This window comes from Cricetulus griseus, chromosome 4 (assembly GCF_003668045.3).
Source record: "Cricetulus griseus strain 17A/GY chromosome 4, alternate assembly CriGri-PICRH-1.0, whole genome shotgun sequence".
Lineage (NCBI taxonomy): Eukaryota > Metazoa > Chordata > Mammalia > Rodentia > Cricetidae > Cricetulus > Cricetulus griseus.
In genome coordinates, this window is record NC_048597.1 from 42,466,734 (window position 1) to 42,479,285 (window position 12,552).

General features: G+C 41.1%; 1 protein-coding gene across 1 annotated transcript in view; it reads right to left on the reverse strand.

The window, feature by feature from the left end:
- Morc1 (MORC family CW-type zinc finger 1) overlaps positions 1-12,552 on the reverse strand; it is a 160,114-nt gene that overhangs the window by 2,990 nt on the left and 144,572 nt on the right. The window contains exons 22-25 of the mRNA XM_027413258.1: positions 11,055-11,121; positions 7,740-7,886; positions 3,867-3,954; positions 2,045-2,098 (exon numbers count right to left, since the gene is read on the reverse strand). Coding sequence (XP_027269059.1) covers positions 2,045-2,098; positions 3,867-3,954; positions 7,740-7,886; positions 11,055-11,121 — 356 coding nt within the window. The remainder of the gene's footprint in view (positions 1-2,044; positions 2,099-3,866; positions 3,955-7,739; positions 7,887-11,054; positions 11,122-12,552) is intronic.

The following is a 12,552-nucleotide window of genomic DNA, read 5'->3' on the forward strand; positions in this document are numbered from 1 at the left end:
ACACTCAGAATATTTTTAATACGTTATTATTTTCCCATAATACCACAAGGCAATTTTACATTCCAACCCTGCACACTGGCTAAGAATCAACTCTGATATTTGAACTCTCAAGAAGGAGGAGGGGAAAACAGCACGTGGACATAATTATCATAGAAAGAGCAAAGAGGCGCAGCGCAGTAAGTTTAATGACCTTGGCTTTGGAATCATGAAGAAACCCCATGGAGGCTGAGCTTGTTCTCTCATCAGTAGGATAAAGCCATCTCAGACACTGGTACCTCGTAAGCACTGACAGATGGCCGGTTGCATGGAGTGTCTTGATGATGATGTAGTGCGTAATTCAACGTCATGAATTCTACTTGCATGCTCTTGCAGAAAAAAAATCCTGATGTAGAGAGTATTGAGAGGGCTCCAAAGCCCCTCAAGGATTTAGGGCCTGGGTTGTTTTCCAAGGTGGCATGCTGCTCCTGCAGGCCCCTCTTCCATTTCAGAACAGTATTACCTACTTGTGTCAACATTTCAAGAGGACCAGGAGAAAACAGATACAGGGCAAACCCCATTTTGATGAACATTTAAATATTCCTACCTTAAGATTTCTGTGTTCTAGCATTGGCTAGGTGACAAGGAACTGTAAGGTAGTGTCCTTCATTTGTGTAGGCCTACACTTCACTCTCACTCACGCGGATTAATGTGAGCAGCGTTCCCCCACAGCATCTGCAACATCTGCTAACCACACTGATCTCCTGACTTTCTTCTCTATAAAAACAAACGTTTAAAATTTTACCTGCCCATAGCCCTGCTTGATAAACATTTACTAATAACTTTCTAAGCCAAGGCACTGAGCTTAATTATTAGGATACAAAGAGGTATAAGGCAGACTTAGTCCTCAAGCAGATTTCAGTTGGCAGCAGGTGGTAGTGCCATTATGCAATAATTCTATCTTCTCTAAGGACCAGCTCTGTGCCACCAGCTGGGGTGGGTGTTGTAGTGGAGAGGGTGTGTGATTCTATTAAATTGAATAGCTTTCTGTTTTGCCATTGCAGGAAAATGGAATCTGCCTAGGTGTCCAATAACGGATGAGTAGGTAATAAAATTATATGCTGATACACGATGGAATTTACATAGCTGGAATGAAAAATGAAATTTACAGGAAAATGGATGGGAACTAGTGAGCATTATACTGAGGTGACTTGGGCTCAGAAGGACAAACGCATGTTCTTTCTCATATGAATATCCAAATGGGAGCAAATATGGTAAGGACAGCAAACAGGAAAGGAGCTATGGGAACAGAAAAAAAAGAAGGGGTGGAGAAAAAGGTGAAGACAATGGAATGAAGTAGAAGTGGAGAATACTGGGGTGAAAGGGTGTATTGCAGAGAGGTGAGGAGTGGCAGAGCATGGGGAGAATCACCAAAATGTATAAAAAGTCCATGTGAAACTTGGTACACCATAAGCTACTTTAATCAGCCAATATATTAAAGCCTCAACCTATACCACTGTGACTCGGCTGATGTTGGGAACACTCCCTCTGATTACCTGTCTTTTTCATCAACTCAGCTGAGAGGAGTCTCCCAGAACGCTCCACCTTGGCAAGCAGTGGCCATGTGTGTATGCATGATGTTGCGTGTTGAAGAGGCTTGATAATTGTTATGGAAACCGATCTTAGACTTCTTTTTTTTCTCAAAAGCTTAAACTGTCTGGGAGGTTACTTGCTTTGTTGTGACTCCATGAATTTCTGTTTAAGTCTAGTGTTTCAAAGATTCAGAGAACATATTTATTAAAAACTGAGAATTTTATTTCTTGTTCAAACTGCAGTCCTACTCTGGTGCCTCATAAGCTCTAGTTGTGGGAACATTTGCCTTTTCAAACTCAAAAGGATGTCGCTTTGTGACATTGCATATGCTGCACATTAATCTAAGTCTCTGTAAGGACAGGAAAATTTGATTTCCTTCCAAACCTAACATTTGAAAACGTGTATTATTTCCTTTTTGGAGCACAGGGTCACTTTGATTTCAGGATATAAATGGCTGCATAGACAGGAAGCTTACCTTGTTGAGACAGGTTTTGAGCTTTTTGTTTGTAGTCTCTGGGCATCGCTCCAGCTGTTTTCATAAGCAATAATGGAAAAGGACATTAACTTTACATGGTGATCTGTTTGGAATAAGGTTAGAGCATTGATGTTTCTAGAATAGAAGAGCATCCAAGCTTAGAACCAGCCAGCACTGGTCCCAGGGATGTTTTGAGCCTGGACTAATTAAGTTGAGTCACTGAACTAGACCTAACTGACTTTACTATTTCCTTTAAGAACTAAGGTAGCCTACATAAACAACAAATACAGGACTGTTTAGCAGTCTACAGATAAAACAAATCAAGGTAAAGAAAAATAAAATGATAAAAGGTTTTGTGAAGAAGGTGTGTTTTGGATGGAAAGAGACTGGCATATTGGGCAGGATGACAAGAGATTAGATGTTGTCACCTCAAAATGGCATTTAGCAGAGAAAGAGACAGGGACCAGGAAGAAGCCCTCAAACATGGTAACATCCAGAATTCAAACAGAAAATAGTTAATACAACAATGATGGGGTCTGGAGGTGGGGGAGGAAGGAAGGAATTAAGAGATGTATGGCCATGGAGGCTACATGAAGGAAGCACTTCAGGGAGGAAGGAATAAACTGGGTTGAAGGCCTCTGGGAAGTCAGGGAAGAAAATAACCACTGCGTTTGTCAGCCCAGAGAGCACTGGGGACCCTGACAGGAAGGAACTCAATTAAGTAATTCAGCTGCGGTCCACGAGAGAGGCTGAGGTGAGAGAAGAAGGTAAAGAAACAGAAGTAAGGATTATAGATTATGACATTAAAGATGTCATTCAGGATCAACTGGGTACATTATGCCTCTATCCTATTAGTAATGTGTTCTTTTCACTGAGAGCCTCCCTTGTGCCTATGTCAATTCTACAATCAATACTGCCCATGGTGGTAGAGAAGAGCCTCTCAGACTCCTCCAGCTTGGAACACGGACTCCTCATTCACCTTCACCTTCACAGGTAGGATACTAAGCTCCACTGGTTTTTTTTTTTTTGGACCAGGGCCTGTGTGAGCCTCACCCTCTGTGTCTGAGGTAGCTGACCCATGTTTGCTTTCCCATCTTACAAGGCACTGTCACCGAGGGGAGCTTTGGTGAATGCACTGTCTTCATCATTCCCCATGATGTTTAGAAAGAGTACAACTTGGAGTACACAATAGAGCTGATCCATGTAACCCTAAGCTCAGCATCTCAGTACAGGGAGATGAGATCAGAAACTATGGTGGGAGTGAGATGGGGTGGTTTGAATGAGAATGGCCTCCACAGGCTCATGGTTGGTTCTTGGTGGAACTATTTGGGAAGGATTAGAAGGTGTATCCTCGTTGGTGGAGATGTGTCACGGGGGTGGACTTTGGTGCCGGTCTCAGTTAGCGCTCTCTGCCGCATTGTGTATCAGAATGGATGCTGTCAGCTACTGCTCTGACATCATACTTACCTGCCTGCCACCATGCTCTCCACCATGAAGGTCATGGACTCACCCTCTGAATGTAACCACAAATGAACTCTCTCTTCTGTGAGCTGCCTGACCATTGTGTCTTCTCACAGAAATAGAAAGGTAACTTAGGCATGAGGGAAGTTTTTCCAAGCAACAGTCTCAATCTGTAAGATCTTCTCTGCCTTACCTGGCCTATAATCACAGTGACTTCTCACATACCTGGTATGGGACCTCTGTCTCCATCCACCAAAAGCTTTCCTAAGTCCTCTTCTGTGTGAGACTCTAGGCTTTTCTCCACTGAAGATTGAATTCAGGCTATTCTGTCATTCACTCAGTTCCAAAACAGGCAGCTTACCTCAGGACTTGTTATGAGTTCTTCCAGAGATGTGCACTCAAATTCGGATGATAGTTGAAACTCAGGAATGAAATAAAGAAGAATCTCTCTAGGAAGATGATCATAACAGAAACAGAAGTATACCCAGAGCAGAGAGGTAGCACCTGCCCATCAGAACACGGCTTGTCTCTTAGCAAAGACAGACAGATATTAGTTCCTAACAAATACTTTGTTTTCACCATTGACATCAAAGTGCTCTTCAGACAACTGACTGGGATTAGGGACTCGGGTGTGGTTATACAAGGGCAACAGCTGAGAGCTTCCAGTGATGGGCATGCTCCAAGGCTCGGCTGTGTCAACACTACCTCCTTGATTGTGGTTCAGTTCTGCAGTTTTTAAAGACATTGTCATTAAGATACATGCACACTTTTATTTTCATATTATTTCTTTAAACCATACATTTTATTTTATTGTTTATTTCAAAATTAAAAGATTATTAAAAGAATAAAGAGAAAGGAAAACCCAAGGAGAAAAAAAAGGAGAATGGGAAGGGAGGAGAAGCAACAGAAAAGAAGGGAAAAAAGAGAAAAGAGAAAGAAGGGGCTGGGCAGAGGCTTTAGTAGATAAAAAGAAGCATGGGAACTGGTGTTTTGATGCCCTGCACTCATATAACTGCCAGGTGGGCAAGGTGGCGCACCTTAATCCCAATGCTCCAGAAGCACCACACACACACACACACACACACACACACACACACACACACACACACTCCACAAACATGCAAACACATAAACAAAGACACACATACCACAGATACATTCCTGCTGACAGGGTTTTGGGGAAGAAGGGAGGAGAGACAGAGAGACAGAGACAGAAACGGGAGAAACACTTTAAAAGATAAAAAGATTCACAATACCTAGAAATTTGCAACTAACCATTCCAGGAAAGCCCTGTACCTTCGTGAGTGTTCTTTTCTATAGACAATTCAACACTGAAAGCCTCCTGGAGGAAAACAACTACCACAGGGCTACTAATTCTATTCACCTCCCATCAAGAACAAAGGTGCTTAACTACCCAAAGCAATTCCCTTCACTAGAGCCTGCAGGGCTAGTCTTAAAGTTCAGAGATGGGTCCAATGTGGTGGCATGGCAGTTAATCATAACACTTGGGAAACTGAGGCAGGGAGACAGAGTTCAAGAGCATCTTGAGCTGCATAATGAGACCATGTCTCCAAGAACAACAAAAAGTAAATCACATATGGATGCTAGTCTTCCCAGATAGTGGGGTCACCTCATCTGAAGGCACTTCATTTCACTGGAAGGCATCAGGTTTTTCTGGGATTAACTGTACTCACGATGCAAATCTCATTCCTAGGAGAACATGGAATCTAGACATGTCTGCCAGCATCTGAAGGGTTTTCTTTCTGATTCACTCCCTGTGTTCAACCTTGTGTGCCCTCCTAAAGAAAGCTGTCTGCTAAACAGTTCCTCTGTTGGGAATTCTGTCCCTTAAAATTGACTCAAGAGAAATATAGGTGATGCTGCAATCTTCAGTCTCCAAACATGTACACCTAGACCTCATTTTTCTGTAAAATTAATTCAACCCAAAAGTCAAACACTAAAAGAGGGTATAACAAGAATTCATATATGTAAGGTCTAATTATAACTATTTAACTGTTCCTAAAACTTCCTGCGGTTATTGGCATGGGTCCCCTTTTCCTACATACTCTTAAGGGACGACTTTTGTTCCAAGGGTCTATCTCATTCTACCTTGCTCAGCCTCTCCAATTTCAGGTTTCTTTACTGCAGACACAACCAGCCACCCCTAAAGGAGGCAGGCCTGGAAACACCCTAGGGATCAGTGCTCATTAGGATGACTGTGAGCACTGATGAGTCTCCATGTTCTCCAGGCAGATGGTCTCTGGGAATGCTTAATATTCCATTACTGCCTAACAACAGGAGTGGATGTGCTTTAAAGTCTTGGTGCACTCAATCAAATTTTATCATGTGTAACTCATTAAAATCAATAGTACCATTGTTACACTTCCACGAAGAAAAACGACTAGCCAAGGGGAAAATAAGAAAGATGGTGAATTTAAAAAGAATGTTTATGCAGCTGGAAAATAAAGTTAAATGACAATACATCCAAACTCTAATACAACACAGTCAGGCAGGTCTCTCCTAGACAATATGATACTGACATTGATCCATCCATTGATCCATCCATCCATCCATCCATCCATCCATCCATCCATCCATCCACCCATCCATCCATCCAAGTCACCCCACTAGTGGCCTTTACTATCTTATAACATATGTACACAGTTGAGTGTGTCCTATTTTTGTCTCCTTTCTGGATGACAACTAAGGCACAGTGTGTGCTTAGTGTGAGCTATGAGGAGAGTAATGCTATGGCTTTACTGCCCCATCAACTACTTGTCTCATTACATAGAACCAAGTACCCTTCAATCCCCCAGGGCAAGACTGCTGTCAGGCCTGACTCCTGAAGGAAAGCTTGTATAACCTCCATACCCAAGAAGATAAAGCCCTTCATCCCCCAGTGCTGCCACAGGGACTCTGTACAGCAGCATAACTGAGACTGTGTCAAAAGTGGCTCTCCGCCTCCTTTCCCACACAGGACAGCACCTGGGCCTTAGTGGGGGCTATGGCTAGCTTTTCTTTCTTCTCCTTTCCTTCGTCTTTTCATTCTACTGTCTACTCTTTGAAAACTCTCCTCCTTAAGGGGATTCATTCAGTCTCTAAGAAATTAAGGCCTTGAGGGGCCTATCACTCCTGGTAGGACGTGCTGCTGGATGTTTTCTTTGTCCCACCAGTTCCCGATGCCACTTTAGCCCCAAATAAACACACAGCCACTATATTAGTTATTAAACTGTTGGCCAATGACTAGGGCTTCTTATCGGCTAGCTCTGTCTTTATTATTAGCCCATTAAATCTATGCATATCTACATGGTCTTATCTTACCAGAGAATGCCTGGTGCATCCTATCCTTCCAGTTCTTCCAGGGTGTCTCCTTCTGCTACCTTTCTCAGAATTCTACTCATCTCCTAGTCCTGCCTATCTTCCTGCCTCTATTGATTATTGGCCAAACAGTGTTTTATTCATCAACCAATAAGAGAAACATATATACAGAAGGACATCCCTCATCAAGGATAGGTTTTGTGTTCTTCCTGGCTCAAAGCCCCACACCTTACTCAACAAATCTTTGAACCCAGCAAACTCAATGGTGCCCACTGAGTGAGTGGAACTCCTGCTCCTAGCCCTCCCCTCCCCTATGTCAGCTCTCTGAGAGCACAAATCTGAACACAGTCTTCCATGGTACTGCTGGTAAAGCCCTCTCCTGTATCAGTCCCTGTTCAGAAAGACCCAGAATCTTCACTCCTTTCCATGCTCTCCTTAGGAGCTGAGCTTAAGACATCCACATTCCTCGAGTGACCATGTCTACAAATGTTAACATTCAACTTACCAAAAAGTAAAACAGTTCCCTTCTGTAAGTTCCTTACCAAAAACCACAAAAATAGACTTTTAAAGGCTGTGGGAATTCCATGCTTGTCTTTGTAAGTAGAAAAGAAATTATGAAATTCAGTAAAACTGTCTTTATTATATTCAAAGGAAGAATATCAAACATATGCACATCCATCATACTGCTGGGCCACATACAAATAGGCAGTTAGTGACCACAAGCATCTTTCATGGGACTATTAACCTGTGGTACATCTAAGTGAAAATAGTGGGAAAGGCCATAAAATTATTCCACCTAGTGTGTTCAAAAACATCTCCAATTGATAGAAAATCAAAATAAAGCCAAAACAGGGTTTGTCACTGCTTACTTCAAACATTCAACAAAGCATGTGGAAAAATTAGCAATTACTCTTACTTTAAATTAGACATTAGTTTTCTTGCTGTTTCCTTGGCAGCTGTACTTTGAGAAGGCATCAGAGAAGACAGCTGATGATCACCATTGTCGGAGCTGACTTTGTGTCCAGAGCATGGGCTTAAATCTTCCATTTGCATTCCGGGCAAGCTGGTGTTTATGAGGTAAAGAATAACCACGTTAGATTACACCCATTTCAGAAACAATCACACACAGAACACGAAATGTCAATACTCAGCAAACAATAGCACAGGCAGGCATCAGTGTCACACTCAGAGTTTCCACGTGTGTAATTACATAAAAGTCTTATTGTGATAATCATTTATTTTCACTCATTGCTTCAAGGTTTTAGGATAACATCAATTAACAAAATTGGTGATGATTCATTAATTATTTAGCACTGTTTTGAGACAGTGTCATTTGTAGCCCAGGTTGGCCTTGGACTCACGATGTAGCCGAAATAGCCTTGAACTCCTGATCTTCTTGCCACTTCCCAAGTACTTGGGATTATAGGTGTATACCACTGCACCTATATCATCTTGGTCAGTAATAGTTTATTCTTAAAGACAGAAATACACCACTCATCTCTTTTCTGCAGGAAGAGATATAAAGTTCTATTTTACACTTACAAAGATGTGCAAAAACTTAGAAGGGTCAAGGTTGTAAGAAAAATTCCTAGTAAAGATCTGGGGAAAGAATGTTCTAGGGGAAGAGTAATGATCCTGGTGGATCTCTCAGTCAGTGTGAGCGTGCATAAAGGCTGCAGTGTTAGAGAAGACCAAAGCTTTCTGTATGGCTGGACCACAGCAGTACAGGACACCAAAAGTGGTAGAATGCGGGAGGTGAAGACAGAAGTAGATGACATGGGCACAGAGAGAGGGCAGATGAGACAGTTTTATTTTCAAGTAGCAAGAAAAGTATTTTAATCCTTTCACAATGACGTTTAAATTCAACCCTTAACTTTGGAGAGTTTTATGTGATTATATTGGGAAGGACTTTAAGAACTGTTTATATCACAAGGAATGCAACTCTACCATCAGCTGTTCTTTGGCATTAATTATACTGTCTTCAGCTGACCATTTTAAGATGAAGACAGTATATAAACTAATACTTAATCATCTGTTAAAGAATATGTACACAATGTCTGAATGCTCATTAATTATAACCTCCTTTATATGGAAATTTTATTAAGGATTTTTTAAAAAGCGTTTTAAGATCACTGGAAATTCTCCCCAGTGTTAGGAGTGAGGGTAAAATATTTTAGGCCAGCTGGGCAGTGGTGGCACACACCTTTAATTCCAGCACTCAGGAGGCAGAAGCAGGCAGATCTCTGTGAATTAGAGGCCAGCCTCACTTAAGAGTGAGTTCCAGGACAGCCAAAGCTGCACGGAGAAACCCTATCTTGAAAAAATAAATTAGACCAGAGCCCAGGAGAGTACATCTTATGCTTCAGGACTGGAGACATTGCTCAGTGGCACAGCACCCGCCTAGCATTCATAAGCGCTATGGGAAACAACTAATAACTGGGCCTGCCTCACATTAGTATACTGAGGATTTTATGAAATATATAACTAGTTTAGTTCAATACTGAGTATTAAGTAATCAGCAAGCAGTACCTAATAATTATTGTTTCTGTGATGATCTTTATCATCAGTACCATCAGTACTAGATTTGATCAATGTTTTTCCATTAAAGTTGTTTTAGTTGGATTATAATTCTAACATTCATTTTATACTAAGTCAACAGTGTTTTTTAGTTTGGTTGATTGGATTTTTTGTTTGTTTGTTTTGTTTTTTCTGTTTTGAGATAAGGTTTCTCTGTGTAGCCCTGGTTGTCCTGGAGCTGACTCTGTAGACCAGGCTGGCCTTGAATTTAAGAGATCCCCTTGACTTTGCCTCCTGAGTCCTAGAATTAAAGGTGTTTACTACCACCACCCAGCCTGGGTCAACAGTATTAAAAATGAACTTCAAGAACTAAAAGTCATATAGATACACACACACACACACACACACACACACACACACACACACACACACTCACACACACAAACCTATGTACATACTAGTATCTGGGTCTATCTTAAGTTTTAACTCACATTTTAACAAATAATTCTATATTAAAGTCATTCATGAAAAGGCCTGGAAACAGCACTAGTGGAAAACTATATCATTTATTCAAATAAACAGAGTAACCACTACAGATAAGCATCTTCCTGGCTACTGGAGACACAGGGATGAAAAGGCAGACTCTATTTTTATGGAGTTGGGTTTATTTCTATGGAAAAGAGAGGCAACAAACAAGCTGGATCAGAAAGTGTTTTAGCAAATAACCTTGGATGCTGAAGGGACTTTCATATCACCTGGTCACTGTAGCAGGGGCTATGGACACCCACATCCTCCTAGGAGAACCAGGGAGGCCCCAAGGAAGAGAACGTTGATCTAAGGCCCGACTATAATGGGAGGGCAGGACAGATGGTACTCAGACTAGGTAGAGGGCATACAAGTATCCATGTACAAGAAGTTGTGTGGACACAGAGGGAAGGGTGTCTAAATTATAAGTCATTTAGAACCTCTGGGGAACGAAGTGGAGGCTAAAAGGAAGAGCACAATAAAGGTAATTTGTGCCACAGAGACATTTCAAAGCCACCTTCAAAGCGACAGTTGCTAAGTAGCCAGGCAGAGCTGGACATGCACGCTGGAGTGACGTCAGAAGAAAACTCTATTTTCTCCCTTGCCTTCAATTCAAAGGGCTACAGTGCAAAGAGGGCAGGATGTGGAATCAGAAAACACCCCAAATGTCTCAGGGAAGCTGAGGTGAGTGCAGGAAGCCTAAGTGCCTGTTTTCTTGAAAGCAGCCTTTAACCCCACTTCGTTTAACAACAATATCTAGTTATGATCCGAATGGCAGAATTCTCATGTCAAGAAAATTCCAGAATGCAAGGATTATAATAATTACCAGCATGTTTGGCAATAAGGTAATGAGCTACCCAAGAAAACATTAGTCCTATGATATCACACCTTGCAGGTGTGTGACTCTCACTTTGTTGGTGACAGCACAGTAATTTGGTTATCTATTGTGAACAGGAAGTGAAGCCTGCTCCCTTTCATTATTCCCAAAGCCTCACAAAAGAAATGAAAAGCCTTGCAGAAAAAGAGATGTTTTTTTATCCTTCCAGTTCTCTATTGTAAAATTTGGTGTCATTCTTAATTGCCTTTGTTGCTATTATTTTCCTTCTTCTTCCAGTTACACATTGATAATTACTTTTTTCAACTGTGTAATTACACTCGATTGGAATCCGCAAGATAATAGTATACACACCTCTCCCAGTTAAGTGTTGAAGGGTTTCCTTTCATTACCAGAGTTTCATCACACAGCTCTTGTTTTTCTTCAAAAGAACATAGACAAAATCACTGTGATGAGCACACAATAAACTGTACCAAAAAAAAAAAGCTAGCTCATTAACTACCTCGGTAGATTTTGGATATATATTAAACATCTATTTTAAGGCAATTCAAAACACATTCTCTAGGTAATTTATCATCATTTTAATGAAGTATATATTAGTGTATATAATAATCTTTTCTGTAATTTTTTTGCTATGCTTGTTACAAGTGTCTGGATACCTGACACAGATTGCTCAATCTCCATGTTCACTCCACCTTCCCCTAAGATGATCCACGGTCTTCCCTCTCACAATCCACACTCTCCCAGTGATTGGGGTTCAAAGAGATCTGATGGCTCTAGATGAAAACTCAAGTCCAGGAGAGGGTTGGACTTTAGGCAGGAAGAAGCCTGCAGTTTCTAGAATATCTGCTCTCTCGGGAAACCTCAGAATTATAGTTTAAGAGAGGTCAGTGGTTTGTTTGGAGTCCACAGTTTCTGTATGGAATTGAAGCCTATGGACTAGTTGAGTGTGCGTCTAACATCTAGCTCAGTATTTCTTGTTATTGACCATTCTGATACTTTGGTTTCACGGAATTAAGCACTGTCATGTTTTATATTGCTACAAGAGGCCATATAGAGTAAGAGAACAACAGGGGAAGGTTTACATGGTGGGGAAATGCTGAGGACGCAACAAGTTGCCTCAAGGAAAGCTCAAAAGAAAAAATGGATTGACAGGTTCTCTAAGTGCATGGTTGGCAGCCCCAGCATTGCTTGCTGACTCGTATTCAAAGTAAAACAATTTAACAGCAGTCAACTGGCCCATAATGACAATCATTGGAAATATTTCACAGTTCATTCTTGCCAAACCTAGAATGAGTATATGAAGTTAAATATGAATTTTAAGATCAAAACTATATTAGTAATTTTCTATCACAAATTGGAATCATACTGGATGAGGAAGTAGTATTTGGAAATCTCCATGAAAGACTAGCATTAAAATTAAAATGTTGGGTTGAAAATTAAGAGATTATTACCCAAAAAGTCCTTAGAATTAAAAATCATCCTAATTAAGATGAAAAAGAAAAGCTATGATTTCTTAGGGCCTCACTGATGAGTTCAAAGGTGAAGTTGTGAATAAATAGGTGATAAGATTCCTAGGCAACAGAGGATTGGGGGAGGGGGAAGAGATGTTGCTGAGGAAACTGACCACAAAATGATGGTGTGGATGGACCAAAAAAAAAAAAAAAAAATGCAAGGAACGACAAAGTCAAGTACATAAGCTGATGGTCAACAAGGAGACTAAGAAAAACTTTGAGATTTAGAATAAGGACCAATTGCTGCGTGTGGGGTGCACATCTTTAATCCCACCTGAGAGACAAATAGATCTCTGTAAATCTGAGGCTCGCCTGGCTTCACAGCTCATTCCAAGAGA